Genomic DNA, 21,084 nt, shown 5'->3' on the forward strand with positions numbered 1-21,084 from the left:
GGAACAGGAGGTTAGTACAGGACAAGTTAAAGTGGTTCTGTTTTAAACAGCCAGTATTTGATTTGTGTTAAAGTCCAACAAAGCCATGGTTTAACTTCAGTTAGCTTTTCAATGTTCGTCTCTTCAGCTCGTATCCTAAAGCTAACAGTCACATCACTGATTTCATGCGTCTCCAGGTTGATTTTTCATTTTGAGCTTGATGAACTGAACAAATAATTCAAACTGACAGTCCATTTGATGTCGTCCTGAATAAGAGGCTGTTGTTGTGTTCAAACCAAGTAATGTCTGTATTTTATTTCCTTAAATGTCACGTCTGTCTGAAATGTATGAATTGTCATTCAGCTGCTCTTGGACACATGCAATAACCGGCCATTCTGAGAATGATTTACAATTCAATTTCCTGCTCTACTGTGTGATGGAGAATTACAGAGGAAATGGAGGGAATTAAACATCCCAGAGTTCTGTGCTGTGACACGTACGACAACACCGACCCGGCCATTCACGCCTTCAGGCACGGCGGACGGACACAGAAAACAGCTAGAAACCAAAGCCTTTGTTTAAAATGTGAGCGTGACGCTAATGCAGATCAGGATTGGTGGGTTCTGAGCTTATTTTTCAGTGAGCTTCTTAGTAAAATGTCTTCCAAACAGTATCATTGGGTCGTGTCTGGTAAAAGTCCTCTGCACTGGACGCGTATACAAGTTTGTTGACCCCAGAGGGTTAAACAGCAGGATTAAATAAATGAATCGCAACCCCACTGCGCATCAAGCGCCTGCCGCCATTGTTTTGAATTCAGTCAAACGCTAACCTGAAACATCCGAGGAACAAAGACGTCACTTCCTTATACCGCCAAATATCCGTTGAAATGGTCTAACAATTATGAAGTTCTTTCTTGCACTAGTAGTTCACTAGTAAATCCCATCAGTGACTAATAAGATCTTTCATCTAATAAGAAGAAATAGAAACACGCTGAAGGACGGCATCACACATTCATGCCCAGATTTAAAAAAAATTCTATGCCAATTATCACAGCTAATTTTTATGCAAATTACAGGGCCAGAGTGCATTTCTTTGCTAATGAGTTGGCTTGTAACAGAGTAAATGGAATCGTACTTCCCTGTGGGGCGTCTTGGGGTTTGTTGCGACTGTATCTGAGCTCAGAGATGTGTAGAAACATGAGATGCTGATGGTGGTTTATCTGCTGCAGTTATTCTGATGTGTGTGTGAGCAGTACAGTAACATCACCTCAGTACAGCACAGTACCATCGTCTTACAAAACACACACATGCTTCCCTGTGATTCAGTGGTCTCTCGTCGCTGCTGTGCTCAAGATATGACAGTCATTGTGTTTTCCCAGTCTGTTCCTCAACCAACCTAAACCGAGTTCTTGAGAGTCGGCCACACGTCTCGTTTCTTCTCAGTCTAGACCAGTGTTTCCCAGCCTTATTACCTGGCATATTTTAAAAATACATATTTTTTTAATATAATTTATCCACAAACTTCATGTAATATGGCACTGGAGTGATCACACTCCGCTGAGACACCGGTCACTGCTTGGGTACTTTTGAAAACATATGATATTCAGTTTGAGTAATTACTTCATTAATTAGACTAAAACTGAAGTTACATTGGAGTCTATAAACAGCTCAGGTTTTCCAGTGGGATCTCGGTGTTGTTGCACAGTGTGCTCTCAGAAGTGCTTTCTGTGTGTGTGTGTGTGTGTGTGTGTGTGTGTGCGCATTACAAACGTCCAGTCTGGACAGCAGTAAATGGGTCAGCGGGACTTGGTTACGGTGGGACTGAGTGTTCAGGGCCGATGGGATCAGACTTTGACCTTATTGAAATCACACACTACCCTCTGTTTGCACAACATCACTTTAAGAACGTTACATGATATTAATTATTCACAGGCCAAGCTCAGCTTTAAATGAGTGTGTGTGAAAGACAATTAACAATTTAGCTTTATTTTCACTGGAAATATTTACTGAAGCGCTAAGTGTATCGTCACAGTGCAGTTTAATGACCCTCCCAGTGAGTTCATCTGATCCTCTCTGACGTGTTCTTCAAAACGCAGCTTCCTCACAGAGCGTGTGCTGTCTTATGAAACCAGGCTAAGATAACAAACCGTGGGTCAGCAGGAGCTGTAGCACGGTGATGCTGGGGGATACAAGGACGCACCCCAGCCCTGTGAGCGTCAGGTCAGCTCCCAGACCCTGGGTTTCCCGCAGCTGGATGAACAGAGAGGGTTGAGTTGAGTGCTTCAGCGCAGGAAAGGCAGGGCGGCTGTTTCCGGAAATGACACGCATCCTCACGCACTTGCTCCTGCCTGGATGGGGAATGCTCTTTCCACACCGCCCCGTTTCCATCCCTCGCTCATATTCCCCTTCTTTATTGCTGGAAAAAGGAGCGGCCCGTTTGCGGATGACATCAGCACATGTTGCATATTCAGGCTTAAACCAGGGTTCTGGTAATGGAAAGTCGCTGGGGAGGTGTGCTCTTCCTGTTTTCACCGCGTGCCTAATGCCAGCTGCCCCGCTGTGTAACATGGGTTAATTGACTATGTTTTGTGAGATTGCAGGATCCCATGGTGCCATGACCCGGCCCAGCTAAAGCAGCCAATGACTGAGATGTTATTGCACATTCGCTTAGCCGTCAAAATGACCCCTGTGAATGAGACCGGGATTGCGTGTTAGGTAACTAGTTGGGTCATGTTCTCTGCCATTATCCAGGATGCATTCAATTTAGGGATGGGACGTGGCTCCATCAATATACAACGACATTTCACTGTAGGCAAAGCTGCCCAATCTGATGCTGCTCAAATGAAATCCAGGTGAGTCCAGTTCAGTAGTGTTTGGAGCGGTGTTTACTGATCAGTAAACACTCTAGTAGGGTTAGGCAGACTCTGAAGACCACCATCTGTTGAGTCTGATGTCTGAGATATCTTACATTTGCTCTGTCCATCACAGTCAACCGTGTCCTGTCAGATTTAACGAAGTTCACACACACATACTCATTTCAGTCATTTTCGGTCCAGACTGTCATTTCATTTGGTCGGCTGTAATTAAATGGAGCGATGCTGAATCATCTGATGTTCAGGAAGCACTAAGCTTCTCTTCCTCTTTGTTGGCACTGTATTAATAATGCAAGCAGAAGGACACCCATCAGAGCCTCCGCTAATGGCCTTGATCTGGACGTAACATGTGAATGTTAAGCAGCATCCAGCAGAGCCGCTCAGGTTCTATTCGGGATCATGAAATGATGGACTGAACCTTGATCGTTTCCCAGCCGGGTGGTGATGCTCGGCCAAAGTCACCATTATGAAGTCTCACAGTGCAAGAAAGCATGGAACATTGATCACCCGATTGAAGCAGCTTTCATTATTTATATATATATAAGAACACATGGAGGCTGTGATACTGTATCTGCTGCTGTAGAGTTATCTTAGACCTTTGCCTGAACTGGTTCCTATTTTTGGACTGAACAACACGTGCCATTCATTATAGTTCTCTGAAGAACCTCCAGTGTCAAGCGCTGTGCATAAATCTAGTGAGCTACTTACTATACACTTACAGGTCAGGGTCTGTATTACAGAAACATCCCAGCTCAGAATCCTGTCCTATCTGTTTAGAAACTATGGTTGCTTTAGAGCTTTTCTTTTTTTTTTTCAAATCCCAAGCCATTTTCCATTCAATACAAATAACTGCTGGCATTTAATTCTCTGTATTGCCTGTCTTTGTTTGATAAGCATGACTGGTCTTGTCTTGCAGAGGGTGTCTGTGAGATCTGGCTGACCAGCGAGGACACGGGTGCGTACGGCAGGGACATCGGCACGGACCTGCCATCTCTGCTCTGGGAGCTGGTGAAGGAGATCCCGGACGGAGCGATGCTGCGCTTGGGCATGACCAACCCACCATACATCCTGGAACATCTGGAGGTGTGTCCTTTTCCTCACACAAACCACCTGACTACGCATAGTGCACATCACTGTTAACATCTTACACTAAGGGTCCAGCATCACACAAAGTTTCACACTCTACTTCGGTTTTAAGTCACGTTTCAGTATAGTGTCAGCATGGCAAGTGGAAAAAAACCAAACAGTTTTTTTTTTCTTTGTTTGCTTTGCTTTCATTTTTTTATTAAACAGTGGTTTACTGGGGGGGGGGGGGGATTGCTAAAATGGGATAAAACATAAGATATACGTTATGCAATGAGCAAAACATGTCTCAAATGCATAAAGCAGCACACACATCTGACAGGAGGGCAAGCTGCAGTAAATGCTTAATTATAACTGGAAGACCCATACTAAAACTTTAATACAAATTTGTGTAGCATTACACCTCTACGAGGCACACATGCTCTGTCTGGCACTTTCAAACTGCAGTGTTTGGCTTTCCTTCGATTTTCACTTTGTGTGTGCTACATTCATTCAATTAGGTGAACTCACTTTTTTCCCTAGTAAATGTCACATTTTTAAGGCATCGGAGTAGTTTTAGTGTAGATAGATTGTTGTTCTCTTGTTTGTGTGAGCAGACCTAAAGTGTCTCTTGTATCATTAAGGTTGATTTCTAGCACACACCGTAGCGGCGACTTAATCAATCCCATCATTCTAGAACAATACCCAGAATGCCGTGCGTTCCCCCTCTGAGCCCAGATGCCGAGGACACTCGTAATCCCTCAGACGGCTGCGAGAAGTGCTGGGAGAAGCGGTTTTAATTTGCAGAGGGTTAATTGAGGTTGTAATTTTGTCCCCCGATGTATAGGTTACGTTTATGCTGTTACATTCAAATTAAAAAGTGGTGATTTTTTTTTTCCCCCTAAATGAAAAGAAATAACAATTAAATGCTAATTAGAAATGTAGGCGTGCTTACGTGCTAGAGGACGGTTATTTCTTTTTATGTGCTAATTTGATTTCCATCATTGGACTATTTGTCCTTATTTAATTTCCACATGCTCAGCAAGTATTTTTAATTGCATGCCGTTGCTTTGATGCGTCTATTTGTCTTACGGGAAGCAGCGGAGCACGAGTTCACGATCACTGCTGCGCTTCTTTCTTCAAGAGATGCCCATCTCTATTGACCTCTGCTTCACGAGCAGGTGAGAGTGTAGTGTTCGCTCAGCGTGCATCTCTGTAACGGGAGGTAAGGTACGTGGAAGGTACTCGTGTTGCGTCAGACGCTCTATAAGAATGAGGTAAAATGGTTTTCACCGGTGATGGATATAGTAGTGGCGTCTCAAGAGATCACGTCGAATATAGACAGATGGGCTGAAATCACACGTCGTCTTAAAACTCACCAGCTCATGCTTCCATTTTCTAAACCATCACAGGGTGGTTTAAGACGCACTAACAGTAGAAGTTTCCTCTTCTTATCAGAACACATCCCCCTGACTTTAACAGATCCCTCCATTTACTGGCTCTTAAGTGTTTTTTGCGAGTGGAGAGCTTTCGCAGCGCTGGTAAATGACTGTGATTTGGGAGGTTGCGGCAGCGGCTGTCTGACACTCTTTCTGAGGAGTCATTTAGCAGCATTAGAGGTGTTTAGCAGAGCAGATGTGTGATTTATGGAGCCTCTGTTCAGCGTTTGAAATGGCAGAAGCACCTGTCAGACAGGAGAGGACCGATCTGCGTAGTGTGAGAGAGAATGAGACCCTCCTGTCTCACTTACAAAATTGACTCTTTCAGAAGAAAATGGTTCTCGAGTGCTATTAATTGTGCTTTTATGTGCAGAGACAACGTCTTTTAGACAAGTGTGCAGATGCACAAATATATTCATATAGTGCATGTGTTCAGGGTTTTGGAGTGATGCATGTCTTAGTGAACACTAATGAGAATAAAGCAATGATGAACGCTGGCCTCTTCGTTAGTTACGAATGATCAGATCATGTGTAATCACTGCAGATAAGGAGAGTTCTCCCCGTTACATTCAGTCTGATCAACGGAGCGAGTGTGTGGCAGAGCCCAGTTTAAATGCAGAAGAGCTGGAGGTTCAACTTTCACTTGAATGTGCTGCTGCTTACACAAATCTCTCTTTGATGTCATCTTATTTCAGGAACCAAAACTTGGCGCCCTGAAAATGTAGTTTTTCCAAAGCCAGAGCGTATCGCCTTCATTATGCAGTCATGAAAGCTGGCCCGCCGTAGTTAACCCGCCGCACCGTACATGAATACTATAAGAGCTCTGGGGCTGCTGAAATCCAAAGACAGGCTCTCAAATCATATCTTTAAACTGAGATAGAAGCTTTCTGTGCTCACCGCTCCACCTGTATACCTGATCACCATCTGAGCCTTGCCCTCCAGGCCAGTAGCATCTTTTCATGATTTTATTTTCACATTTTTCCTTTGAAGAGCCTTTAAATTGGTGGTCAGCATCCGTTTAATTCATCGCTGCTTCAATCCAGCGGGTCACAGGAAGTCACCTCATTACGGCAAGCCTTTCTGAGAGCGACACGAGAGTGCTTAGCTGTGATCTGCTGTAGTGCTCTCTCTCAGGTGAAGCACCCTCGACTGACGGCCGCTGATTAGCGCGGAGGTCCGGCCGTGACGGTCAGCTAATGAAACGCTGCACTCTGCTCCATGTGCTGCTACTCTTCATGAAAACCATCCTTCACCGCACCTTGATGACTGGAAGAAGGAACAAACGCCCCAGATGATAAGCCTGATGACCTTGTGTTTAAACGGTTTTGCTTTCCTTCGTTCACCCTCTTTTTGTGAATAATTCTCATTTAATTCTGCCTTTCAGGGCTGTTTACTGTACAGTGGAGTAAAACAGGTCTGGTCTAAAATGAAATTCTGGATCAAACACTGATTGATTACATGAGACATGATTAATTTCAGTAAGTTGTGATTCGTCTGATGTTCATTCATGTTTATTTTGTTCTTTAACTAGTAGTAAAGAGGGCTAGATGATCAGTTCAGGCCGCAGTAAACAATCAAATAAGCAATACCATTGTTACTCCGGCATTAGTGTCACACAGTTGACGTGTTTACCTGTTGTAGTTTATCCACATTATATGCACAAAATAGGCAGTCAAAATGTGCCATGGGAGAAACGCTACTGTTTTAGGCCCTTCAAAAATATTTTTGGTTGCAAAAATTTCTGTGCATCACCAGTTAATGCCATATAATATAATATAATATAATATACTATACCTCTGGTCACACTGGAGAACATGATCATCAGGTTTAGCTCATGTAGACGTTCACATTAATTTTCGACTCCACTTTTAATTCAAATTGTTATCCTGATAATATAATTTATGGTGGAAAAATAGAAGTATTTCAGACTATTTTCAGACAATATATGAAGATGATTATCTTTAGCGTGCTAGGATGTTCTGGGTGGTTTCTGCCCCCCCCCCCCCCCCCCCCCAAGTGATAGTTATGCTTGACTAAACTGCGGCTAATTAAACCATGATGCAAAGGGAGAAATGAAATGAAGGTGTGAGGGAATTGAATAAGCCTCTCGCTGGTTGGCCTTGAATCTAGAGAGAGCGATGTGTGAGCATTCACAGTTCAGTCAATTATAGCTCAGGCTCTGGAGACTCACCACCATTTGTATTTGGAGCGGCCACTAATTTCATCCCAAACATGGGCCATTTTCATATTAATGAACCACCAGAGACTCGCTGTCCATTAGGGGCTTAATGTATCTTTGCATGGACCGTAGATGAGACTTCTTCAGTCTGTTTGTGAATGAGCGGCTGTTTGTCTGACGGTAGCGATGAGACTCATGAATTCTGTAGATGATGCTGATGATTCTGAAGCGGTTTGTGTTCGCTGTGTTTTGTTGGTCCGTCTGCAGCTCCTGCAGCTGTGAACAGAAGAGGCGGCGTGTCTCTCTGGAGACTCAGGTCTTTAATCACAGATCCGGCCGGTGCTCTCTGGTGTAATTGGCTCTTGCTGTCACACATCACCTGTCAGACTCTCCTCCCTGATCCTGCGGGATCGCTCTCCTCCTCGTCAGCTTTCACAACTTGTTATGGGAACAGTCACATGTTTTGAGCCGTTTATTGCTGGAATTAGATTTGTCCTGTTGCTCCATTGTAAAATGAACAGAGTTGCATTTTACTGACACATTCATATTTAGAGAACGACTGTTATTATAGCAATATATGCATAGAAAGAAATGTAATTAGCCCTCATATTATCTGATTCCAACATCAGCTCAGTCATTATGATGTATACATCATCTGAAAGCTGAATAAATAATATTTCCATTGATGTATGGTTTGTTATGATAGGACAATATTTGTCTGAGATACAACTATTAGAAAATCTGGAATCTGAGGGAGCAAAAAAATCTAAATATTGAGAAAATCTCCTTTAAAGTTGTTCAAATGAAGTTCTTAGCAATGCATATTACTAATCAAAAATTAAGTTTTATATATTTACCGTAGGAAACTTAAAATATCTTCATAGAACACGATCTTTACTTACTGTCCTAATGATTTTTGGCATAAAAGAAAAATCAGTCATTTTGACCCATGCAGTGTATTTCTGGTTATTGCTACAGATATACCCCAGCGACTTAAGACTGCTTTTGTGCTCCAGGGACACATTTGAGAAACTTTTGACTGAAAAACCATGCGGTGAAACAAACAACACCAGGATTACATCAAGGTCAATAAGCCCAGTGAAATGTTATTTAATTTTATTTTTACAGCTTATACTGTTGTGTGAGAAACTGTAATGATATTTAGTGGTTAATACTGTAATTCATAATACTTTTCATTCAAAACCAACATGAATACACAGATTTCTAATAATCTGATGTTTTAAACTACAGTTTTATGCAATAAAAGAAAACCGCAGTCCTAATTATTATTCACTACCAAAATATTTGGAAACGTGATGTTATTTCTCATGATCTTAAACAACTTTTGATCTAAAAGCTAAATATACATGAAATGGGTTTTTTTGGACAGTAGAGTGTTTATTTGTTTCAGATTTTGATCACATCACATCATTCCCAGCCTTCTATTTATATTATTTCAGAGATTGAATCACTGTTCTGTTTGTAGATGTGGAGGATAGTCACAGTATGAGCAGATGTTTATTAATGGACTATAATATCAGTAGGAACGCAAGGCAAAGGAAAACCCATCATGATGTCACGCAGATGTTCCAGATCTCCGATCCACGTGAACTGATGGAGATGTGTGGTTCTTCACCCGCCGACCGCCCTTCAGCTCTCCTCTGTGCTGCACACAGAAATCCATACACGCCGCTGAGACGGATGAAATCTGGCGCTTATAGAAAAGCTTTTAACCTTGCAAATGTGAAGCAGGAACGGACCGGCAGCCGTCGATCATCGACCGCTTAGCGCTGCGTGTTCAATAGAGTCCTGCGGCTCCTCCAGGACACGTTTCCTCGCTGAACGAACGACGTTTTAATGGATTAATTATCCTGTGCAATGCAAAGGGAGAGCCGCTTTCAGAAAGTGAGTTATCTGTTCAACAGCTTTCCTTTAATCTGATTGGAAACGGAGCCTGAAGCGATGAGACAAACCCTTCCCTGCCGTCTATTCCTCATTAAACTCCCTGCAGGCCAAAGGTCCTGACCTGAACGCTGAAGGATGAGCTGAAGAAGTGTTCAGAAAAGTGCTGTTTCTCTCTGTCATCCACATAGTTATTTGTTTGACCTTCATAAACACAAATGTACCCGTTTATGAATTCAGTTTGTATAATCTTCTGTTATAATCGATATATCTTCTGTTGAACACGAGCAGATGTTTTACCGTGACTGCTGCTGCTTATCGAGCTCCAGTAAGGACACAGAAGCTTCATGACACGCTATGTATGGTTCTTATGGATTGTGAATATGGTGCTTTGGATAAAGAGTATGTTGTGCATTTCATCCACACTTTCTCATGTTTAAACTTGCTTCATCATGATTGGTCCTGTGGTGTGTGAATGAGTTTGAGATCTGCAACAGACTTTCAGGAAATGTTTAATCTCCGTCTGTTTCTCGTGCAAACACAAGTCATGTGACTGGTACTTGTGCAATGCTTTTTGTCATTTCATAAATTCTGTTTGTATTCCAAAGCAGAACTCCCCTTTAAGTCGTCAGTGATGTGTGAATTGTTAGGAGTATTTTGGCCCGTTTCTGAACCCTCATCACCTCATTCAGCTCGACTCCATTTAAACACAGATCTGCTCTTTTCATCATCATGTTCTCTCGCTTGTTCTGCTCCACACACATTCACCATCCAAAGAAAACAGCAATTATCCCAGAATCAGGGACAGATAAAACTCTCCACATCACAGCCATAGCGTCCTAAAGCATGCCATTGTGCTTCATATGCCTCTTCTCTGAAGAAAGGTTTGCGTTATCTGGTCATCTGTGAAGGGTCGGGGCGATCGGCTCAGTGCTGCTGTGGTTTGATTCGATCGGAGCTCCTTCTCTGTCCCTCGTGCTGCTCATTCTAAACCACAGCAGGATGATGTTACGATGGGGCGGAGCCTGGCTGATCATGTGATCTGATTGCCAAATCTGATCTGATTCTTGTGGCAGTTTAATTGCCACATTACATGAATAAAACATGATTTGGTGTCCCATTACTAACATATACTGTATATGTTGCATCATTGAATATTGCATTAGTTTAGTTTATTTTATTTTATCAGATCGGAGTACCAGTTTTTTTTTTTTGTCATGTCACTAATGCTTGTGTTTGTGAATAATAGGATCTGTCTTGGTCTGTTCATCTGTGTGAACTGCAGAGTTCAGAATGAGTTTCTTTCAGACATTCAGTATGTTTTATAGTCTGTCAAGCTCATGATGAGCCTGTTAAATGAGTTTTTGCATTGAACTGTTAGACCATTAATATAATCTGATTGAGGTGATACTAGGGGCTGCGTCCGCTGGTTGTTTTGCCAGTATTTGAAGCTTTGGCCGATACTTTAATGTGCGCTCATGACGGAGGGCAAACAGAGTCATTTACACAGAAACACGAAACACATATTTGGTATCTGAAAATAAAGTGAACATTCATAAGTATCAAGCTTGTTATAAGAAAACGGCACACGTTTGAGATGGTGGTTTGTTGTGTTCAGTTTCTCCATCCTCCTTCCTGTACTGCTTTATTTGCATGAATAAATGAGTGTGTAAGCATCGTCAGCCTGAGGAGAAACTCTTCTAAGACACAGAGCTGTAATGACTGGATCAGGCCGTCTGCTGTGATGAAGGATGGGGAGAAGAACAGGTCTTGTTTAGATCGGATCTGCTGTGGTGTGTGCACGTGTGATGCTGCCTCATCAGTGATAGATGTGTCTCACGATAGACGCCGTTAAATCATTCTCATCTTGCCCTCCTCAGCTGTCACTCATTTCGTCTGCCATCTGCTAGAGCCCCTCCCCTTCAGCACACGGGACGTGTGATTGGCTGATCAGAATTGTGGGAGGCCCCTTATCGTCTGTCTTTGATGAGCTCTGAGCACACATTAGCATAAGCGCAACATGAATATTTTCCTTGAGCAAATAACATGCATATTAAATGATGCTTTGGGCTACAAGGTGCAGGACATACAGACATGAAGAATAATTACGTTTGTTAATTGACGCTTGTGTGTTTCTCCTGCTATCGCTTCTGATCAGATACGATCCTCCAGAGTGATGCGTGCGTCTGCTCGGAAATTAAAGCGTGTTTACGCTTCTCTTTGTTGGCTGATGGCCATATCCTCGTACTGAATATTCAACTCTTTTGAGAAATCTGCATAATCTTCCACATTTGAGGATGAATTATAGGGTCTGATTCAGCAGTGCATTTCCGTGAGCTCAACATTATCATGACCAGTGAGAGATGATGACCACAACACTCAACAAAAAGAAGCCTTTGAATATCAGTCTCATCATGTTTGATGAGCGCATCGTTTACTATTTAAGGAGTAACTGTTAATAACCTGAAGCAGGTGACCAGACAAACTAGCACTCTAGTACCAGTTTACATTTATGCATTTAGCACAAGCTTTCATCCAAAGTGACTTACAAACGAGGAACAAAAGCAATGGTCCTACTTTATATTAGGTGCCTTAACTACTATACACTTACATGTAAATTAATAATTTGGTATAATGCACTTATTGTGTACACATTGCATCTGTATATAAGTTCTGTCATAACATTTATAATTACACTGTTGAAACCTGCCCATACCACCTAACCTGTCCCTAACCTTACCCATATCCCATCTCAATAGCAGCAGAAGTGTTTCGCAATGCTATATGAACACTAAGTACATTGTATGTATTTTTTGATGTAAGTACATAGTAGTTAAGGCCACCTAATATAAAGTGGGACCAAAGCAATTTGTCAAAGAGCCAGCAATATTAGTAATTTATAATCCCAGCTTTATTAGACAATTAGATTAGGAAGAAAGATAGACAAGAGCAGAAATGCAGAGAAGATATAGAAGTATTTTGTTTGTGTGTGTCTGTGCCTGTGCGTGTGTCTCTGTGCATGTGTGTGTGCCTGTGCCTGTGAGTGTGTCTGTGCCTGTCTGTGTGTCTGTGCCTGTCTGTGTCTCTGTGCCTGTGTGTGTGTCTCTGTGCCTGTGTGTGTGCCTGTGCCTGTGCGTGTGTCTCTGTGTGTGTGCCTGTGCCTGTGTCTCTGTGCATGTGTGTGTGCCTGTGAGTGTGTCTGTGCCTGTCTATGTGTCTGTGCCTGTCTGTGTCTCTGTGCCTGTGTGTGTGTCTCTGTGCCTGTGTGTGTGCCTGTGCCTGTGTGTGTGCCTGTGTGTGTGCCTGTGCCTGTGCGTGTGTCTCTGTGCATGTGTGTGTGCCTGTGTGTGTGTCTCTGTGCCTGTCTGTGTCTCTGTGCCTGTCTGTGTCTCTGTGCCTGTGTGTGTGTCTCTGTGCCTGTGTGTGTGCCTGTGCCTGTGCGTGTGTCTGTACCTGTCTGTGTCTCTGTGCATGTGCCTGTCTGTGTGTCTGTGTCTCTGTGCCTGTCTGTGTGTCTGTGCCTGTCTGTGTGTCTGTACCTGTCTGTGTGTCTCTGTGCATGTGCCTGTCTGTGTGTCTGTGTCTCTGTGCCTGTGTGTGTCTGTGCCTGTGCCTGTCTGTGTGTCCCTGTGCCTGTCTGTGTCTCTCTCTGTGTCTGTTCCTGTGCGTGTGTCTGTGCCTGTGCCTGTCTGTGTGTCTGTGCCTGTCTGGGTCTCTGTGCATGTGCCTGTGCGTCTGTCTGTCCGTCTGTCCGTCCATCCACGCTTGTGTGTCTGAGTGTGCATGCCTGTCTCTGTGTGTGCACGCTCGTGTGAGTGTTTGTGCACATCTGTTTGTGTGTGTGCATGCGAGTGTGAGAGGGTGCATTGGTTTAATGGTGTGGGGTTAAGTGCTTGTGCTGATTTTTGACAGCTGTGTTGGTCTCAGTAGTTCATTGTGAAGCAGACGTTGCTACACTTGTAATCTAGGTCAGGTTAAAATTTCATTCTTAAAACGTTGCTTTCTTATTTTCATTTTTAATTTGTATTTATAGTTCATATTTATTTTCATATCAAAAATACGTAATTTCCACTTTTTCTGGAGTGAGTCTGCAGTGGTTTGTAAAGCTGAGGACGGTTTGAATGCAGTGTTTTGAGCATCATGTCTGTGATCATGTGACACTCGGTGAGGTTCTTCACTCTTTCCAGTGTAAGTGGACTCCGTTTATCTGTACTGCTAATCAGTCACTATTCTTTAAACAAATTAATTTATTTTAATTCTGATCGTCTAATGTAGAAGCCCACGCAGAGACGCACGAGAGCAGAGACACGTGGTGTGGTGGAGGGTCTTCACCAACACAATGGAGTATAATTGTGATGAGCTGTAATCAACAATTCTTCTGAATGAGACTGAGAGAAACTGTTTTTCCTCTCCTCTCTCTTTTGTTGTTTGAGTGAGAAACACAGGTTGTGTTTTATGCATTTATTTATTGATTTGATTCATTGATTGATTAATAGTGAGAGGCAATTTCCTATAGTACATATGTTTATGAAGCACATTTAAGATAATTTTAAACAGTTAATATATACAGAAGATCTTTATTTAATAAGATAATTTATTTTTTGCACTGTTGTTTAAAGTTTGGGGTTAGTAAGATTTTTAAATGTTTTTATTTTTATTTTTTGTGATGTTTTTGGTTCTGCTCACCAAGGCTGCATTTATTTAAACTTTTGTAACATTTATGTTTGCATGTATTTACTGTCACTTTTGAACAATAAAAGCTTTAATTAAAAAAAACAAAAAAAAAAACTTAGTGAATGAATAGTAGTGAATGCACGTGTGAAGCACATCAGCTCTGCTCTGTACGTGTGTTTGAGATGTTTATGTAGGGTGGTCCGATAACAGCTCTGCAGCTGCCTGAGGTTTATTGTCTTTTTCTTAGTGAGATGTGATGATGTCAGATGGCTAGGCGGGGTTTTATGTAGATGGTTCCACGTTTATTGTTGAGTGTTCATGAGATGGATTGCCTGAGGGAAGAAACTGTTCCTGTGTCTGGTCGTTCTGGTGCTCAGAGCTCTGTAGCGTCGACCAGACGGTAACAGTTCAAAGAGGTTGTGTGCTGGATGTGAGGGGTCCAGAGTGATTTTACCAGCCCTTTTGCTCACTCTGGATGAGTACAGTTCTTGGAGAGTGGGGAGGGTTGCACCAATGATTCGCTCAGCAGTCCGGACTACCCTCCGTAGTCTTCTGAGGTCAGATTTGGTAGCTGAGCTGAACCAGACAGTTATTGAAGTGCAGAGGATGGATTCAATGATGGCAGAGTAGAACTGTTTCAGTAAGTCCTGTGGCAGGTTGAACTTCCTCAGCTGGCGAAGAAAGTACAACCTCTGCTGGGCCTTCCTGACAATGGAGTCAATGTGAATATCCCACTTCAGGTCCTGAGAGATGGTGGTGCTCAGGAATCTGAATGACTCCACTGTAAATGATAGTTTCTGTGGAGCTACTGTGAACGGAGCCGCAGTGAGACGCACAAATTTAATCTACACACATGTAAATAATTAAAGCGCATATACTGTGTGAACTGCATCGCATATAATTATTTAGTTAAATCATAGCGGTTGTGAATTCACAATTATGCTTAATTCTGATTTTTAAATGGGTTTAATATATCATGCAGCCTTGGAAAATATTTTGGGGTTCGTCCGTTTTGTTGAGTAGAGAGCGGACATTCGCCAGATGGATGCTAGGCAACACCGTTCTAAATCCGTGCTCTCTGAGCTTCACGAGCGCACCAGCTCGCTTCCCCCGTCTGCGCATCCTACATTTGATCAGCGCCGCCGCTGTGCCGACTACTATGTCCAGCAAAACATCCGAGTAATTCAAAACTGGTAGGAGATTTTGTGGCGTGTTCTGCCGAATGTTCAGCAGTTCTTCTCTGGTAAAACTGATTGAGTTTGAAAACAAAAAACAGGAAAAACTAACAAAAACACTAAAACAACTGGCTAGCGAAGCACCATGGCTGCCATGAGCAGCGCCATCATGTAGAACAGATAATATAGATATGTAACACATCACACTGCTTCTCTGACCTTCACTGATGACCTGGATCTGCTCCGACTGTCCCTCTGAGTTTGCCTTTCAGTTGTTTCTCTATGTGCTGCTTTCCTCTCTTGGGGGACATGTGCCCGGTCACCAGCAGGCCCCTGGGATCCAGATAATCACTCGGCTGTTAAACACTGCATATGGAATGGTTTATGAAGAGAAGACTCGATGTTCTCGCATCACAGGAACAAAAATACAAGAACCTAGCATAGATGTTTTTTCTGAGTTGTGTTTGATGTGGCTGTTTCTTTGAACACTCACAGATGAACTTGTTCACATTTACAGCTGCAGAGAAACATTAACCCTGCGCAGCTGCACTCATGCACTTAGATTGTGTTACTCTCAACCTCTGATGTGAGAGACAAACTATAGGCGTCTCATCTGAACACAAACGGAACCTCTCCAGACACACGCACACACCTCACACTGCTTAACCCTTCATTAACAGCTTTTTATTAGCATCCTTTCAGTTGTAATCTTGTTTGTTGCACGTGGCATATAGTGTATGTTAGTAATTCAAGAAATAAAGATCTTTGTCTGTAAACCAGGGATTGACACTTACATTTTGCCCACGGAGTCACATGTGCTGCTAAGTAGAACAGTTTAGAATGCATAAAACAGTCTTCAGGGTCGCAAGGATAATTGGTCAAATTATGTGTTTTTCCCTTTATTAAGGGGATACAAGGAGACATTTACAAGCAAAATGATTTTGCTTATTAGAATGCAAAAGTATACTAGGTTTTTAAATTTTCTGCTTATTCTGATGATTCTGCCAATAGTAGTCTATATATTTGTGACGGGCAGCCCAGACAGAAGCTATAAGAGTTTACTCAAATTACTAACTGCATATACTGTTTATGTAACCAAAATACCAATAATAACTATGAAAAACGTTATTTACTATTTCCAGCTGCTCATTCAGAAAGATGAGGGAGATCAAATCAGCACTCTAACAATATATACACAGTAAAATAAACATTACTGTTGCATCTACTGTTGATTATGACAATCTATTAGAATAAATGTGTGCTATATTGCAAACTGCTCTGAAATGGTTTTTTAACTGTAAATGTGCAACGCTTACATTTATTTAATGAAATCACAGCCTTTTGAAGTTTAATAATCACATTATACTGTATTGCCATTCCTGTTTTTTTCATCCCCAAACTTAAGACCTCATGAAATGATAATTAAGACGTGTTATACCATTGGTATTTTTAAGAGACTTTTGACAACCTTAAATTTCAAACTGATTTTTTTCCTCATACATGCTCAGAAATATATTTTCGCAGTGAATCTCCTGCGATGTCAAAGCCTGTAAACCATGAAAAAAAAGAATAATTAGGGAAACGTGGTGATGACTCTTCTTTGTTTTGTTCTTGCCTCCTCAGGAGATGGCCAGAGTCCTGCAGCACCCGCGGGTCTTCGCCTTCCTCCACGTGCCAGTGCAGTCCGCGTCTGACAGCGTGCTGATGGACATGAAGAGAGAGTACTGCTGCGCCGACTTCAGACGCGTCGTGGACTTCCTCAAGGAGAAGTGAGTTCTGAGGATGACCTCTGTGACGCTTGCATGACCTTTGTATTGATGAACACAGAGAAATCATTTTTTCTTGAGCTCAGGCTGGTGTTTGTCATTACAAGGGTGAATAAAGAACTGGGGCCAGTTGCATAAACTGTTTAGACTAGTCTTAAGTTAGTTATCTATTTATTTTTTTCATAACTTTTTTTTAAATTCAGTTATGAAAAGGTAGATTGATCTTATTTGTATAGGAAATGAAGACCGATTACTCTTGGCAACTGCTAGTTGATCAAACTTGTTCTCAGTCTTAACATGGTGGCTAAGTTCATGCAACTGGCCCCTGGTTATTTCAATAAGTTCTGTATAGTATTTTCTTTACTTCAAATACTATGTCCAAAAAGGATAATATTTTATGTATTTGAGGTCTGAGATGTGAGAGAGAGGGCAAACATTTTGCATTTTCGTTCAGCATTGCCGTCTAATCAGCCAGTATTGTTTTGTTTTTTGTGAAAAATTACAGTTTCGGACAAAAAGTACCTTGAAGTAACTACAAATGAGCATGTAAAGCAGATATCTTTTAAAAGAAATCCCATGTGGAGCATGCCCCCGATCTGTGCAATGTTCTCCCCTTTTTCCCTCTTACTTGTTTGCATCTCTGGTTGAATGCTGGGTAACAGTGGATGAAGTGCACACTACACTCAATAGTATGGATTAAATCTCGACATTTTGCAAATGCCAGTTTTTATGAGTTTGATAAGCTCTTCATTACTGTTTATGATTATTGTTCTCGAGTGCATTTGTTGAAGAGCAAATCAGTGCTGGAGATGCTGAAGTATGAATGGAGGACACGATGGAGGTCAGTCAGGTGTCGACGCTTGTGCTTTAAAACAGAGCAAGAAACGTCTTGCTCGCTGAGCTTCAAATCCAGATGTTCTTCACCGTTTGATCAGCTGCAATTGAATCAAAGTAACGAGCAGACAAATGCATCTGTACTGAGATCTTTGACAGAGCTTGAGAAGCTGAGAATGTGTCTGATAGACAGACTGCTGTGTGTTAAGTGTGTGCTTGTGTCTCTGTTGGGACTCTGTGGTCACATGCTGATGGTCAGACGTGTGATCGGTCAGATCAGTGTTTCTACTGCAGATCGGTGTTCATGACTTTCTGCTCTAGAGCGTTTCTCTGAATGTCTGGTCAGCTGGAAGTGTGAGTGTGCAGTAGTGCTCCCTCCTAGAGGACACTGGGTAAAGCTGACTGCTTCAGATAATTGTTTATTCCACGCTGACTCGTTCATATGTGGCCGTCCATCACTGGTGTTTAAGAGGCTAGAGCGGTCAGGAAGAGGCCCAGCGCTGGGCTTATCTTTCACTGCCCCTTCACCTCGCAGACAAACACAGCTCACTTTACCCTCAGCCCCGCTGAGGTCACCGGGTCAAACGCCTGTTCCCTATCGGGTGACACAGAGTCGCTTCAGACAACAAAACTTACACTCACAGCAGAACTTCAGACGGAACGCTGAAAAATCACACCACAGTGTGTGTGAGTGAGTGAGAGAGCGTGTGTGTGTGTGTGTGTGAGAGAGAGAGAGCAGATGTGAATAGTGTGTTTGAGTGAGTGAGTGCATGCATGTGTGCGACATCCCAGCGGTCCTGACAGCCGTGGTGAAGCCAAACATTCCCACATGACACAGATGGGATTTGGTTACAGGTTGAGAGAAGGACTCTGGGACGTAGAGCTGGGCGATGTGACCTAAAATCAAAACCTCCATTAATTGAACATGTAAATTAAGATTATTGAACGATAATTTTTTTTTTTTTTTTTTTATATATACAACCCGAATTCCGGAAATGTTGGGACATTTTTTTTTTTTTTTTTTTAATAAAATGACAACTAAAAGAATTTCAAATCATGAGCCAATATTTTCTTTACAATAGAGCATAGATAACATAAATGTTTAAACTGAGAAATTTTACAATTTTATGCACAAAATGAGCTCATTTCAAATGCTACAGGTCTCAAAATAGTTGGGACAGGGGCATGTTTACTATGGTGTAGCATCTCCTCTTCTTTTCAGAACAGTTTGAAGACGTCTGGGCATCAAGGTTCTGAGTTTCTGGAGTTTTGGTGTTGGAATTTGGTCGCATTCTTGCCTAATATAGGTTTCCAGCTGCTGAAGAGTTTGTGGTCATCTTTGATGTATTTTTTGTTTAATGATGCACCAAATGTTCTCTATGGGTGAAAGATCTGGACTGCAGGCAGCCCAATTCAGCACCCGGACTCTTCTGCTACGAAGCCATGCTGTTGTAATAGCTGCAGTATGTGGTTTTGCATTGTCCTGCTGAAATACACAAGGCCTTTCCTGAAATAGACGTCGTCTGGAGGGAAGCATATGTTGCTCTAAAACCTTTATATACCTTCCAGCTTTATTCATAGTGCATTCCAAAACATGCAAGCTGCCCATACCGTATGCATTTATGCACCCCCATACCACCAGAAATGCTGGCTTTTGAACTGAACGCTGATGATACCCTGGAAGGTCCCCCTCCTCTTTAGCAAGGAGGACATGGCGTCCATGATTTCCAATAAGAATGTCACATTTGGACTTGTCTGACCATAGAACAATTTTCCACTTTGAAACAGTCCATTTTATATGAGCCTTGGCCCACAGGACACGACGGCGCTTCTAGACCCTGTTGGATTCCTTTTTGCATGATAGAGCTTTAGTTGGCATCTGCAGATGGCACGGTGGATTGTGTTTACCGACAGTGGTTTCTGGAAGTATTCCTGGGCCCATTTAGTAATGTCAATTACCGAATCATGCTGATGAGTGATGCAGTGTCGTCTGAGGGCCCGAAGACCACGGGCATCCAACAAAGGTCTTCTGCCTTGTCCCTTACACACAGAGATTTCTCCAGTTTCTCTGAATCTTTTGATGATGTTATGCACTGTAGATGATGAGATTTGCAAAGCCTTTGCAATTTGACGTTGAGGAACATTTGTTTTTAAAATATTCCACAATCTCTTTACGCACTTTCACAGATTGGAGAGCCTCTGCCCATCTTTACTTCTGAGAGACTCTGCCTCTCTAAGACATCCCTTTTATAGCTAATCATGTTACAGGCCTGATGTCAATTAACTTAATTAGTTAGATGTTCTCCCAGCTGAATCTTATAAAAATGTCTTGCTTTTTCAGCCCTTTGTTGCCCCCATGCCAACTTTTTTGTAGCAGGCATCAAATTTGAAATGAGCTCATTTAATGTATAAAAGTGTAAAATTTCTCCATTTAAACATTTATGTTCTCTGTGTTCTATCGTGAATAAAATATTGGCTCATGTGATTTGAAAGTCTTTTAGTTTTCATTTTATTAAAATTGAAAAAACGTTTCAGGAATTCGGGTTGTAGTTCATTAGGTTTGCACTGTAAATATACTGAACTATTAAAGTGGGATTTTTTTCTAATGAAAGAGTGAATTTCTTACGATAAGCCCCATTCACACGGGGCGTCAGCGTCAATGCTTGAGGGAGGGCGTGTCTGAAGCTTGGTGCTGACGCGACCGTCATAGTGACAACAGCCAATCACGTTACTTTTCCAGTGAATCGACGCGAAGGACCCACAAACAATTCAGTTTGGCAACGCTTGACGTCACTCCAATCAAAGTAAACAAGAAGCGCCGACACCTTGTGTGAATGGGGCATTAGTGATTTTAAAGTAATTGAAGGAAACAAACTATTTATGGTTATTTATTTATATTTAAATAAATAACCACAAATAAGCACACATTAATAAATAAGCACACATTGTTTGAAAAGACACCTTATGAAAGTCACATTTCAGTTTTATTGTTAAAAGCAAGTTTCCAAAAAATTAAATAAAAAATAGAAAACAACTTTCCTTTCCTTTTTTGCAAACAAAATAAATAAATAATGCCATGTCAAAAGGAAAAAATAACCAGCATTTCTTGCAAACAAAATACATTTTAAATACTGGCATGCAAAAAGTATAAAATAATCTCTTCTAAATGATTAGCATTTTATGTAATGCAATGTGAAGAGTA

At 41.9% G+C, this 21,084-nt stretch overlaps 1 protein-coding gene across 2 annotated transcripts in view; it reads left to right on the forward strand.

Annotated features, from left to right (window-relative positions):
* LOC306887292 (threonylcarbamoyladenosine tRNA methylthiotransferase-like) overlaps positions 1-21,084 on the forward strand; it is a 266,928-nt gene that overhangs the window by 155,869 nt on the left and 89,975 nt on the right. For both annotated transcript variants that reach the window (XM_079444918.1, XM_079444919.1), the window contains exons 9-10: positions 3,768-3,934; positions 16,906-17,051. In XM_079444918.1, coding sequence (XP_079301044.1) covers positions 3,768-3,934; positions 16,906-17,051 — 313 coding nt within the window. The remainder of the gene's footprint in view (positions 1-3,767; positions 3,935-16,905; positions 17,052-21,084) is intronic.

The sequence above is a fragment of the Barbus barbus genome (genome assembly GCF_936440315.1).
Source record: "Barbus barbus genome assembly, chromosome: 21".
NCBI lineage: Eukaryota > Metazoa > Chordata > Actinopteri > Cypriniformes > Cyprinidae > Barbus > Barbus barbus.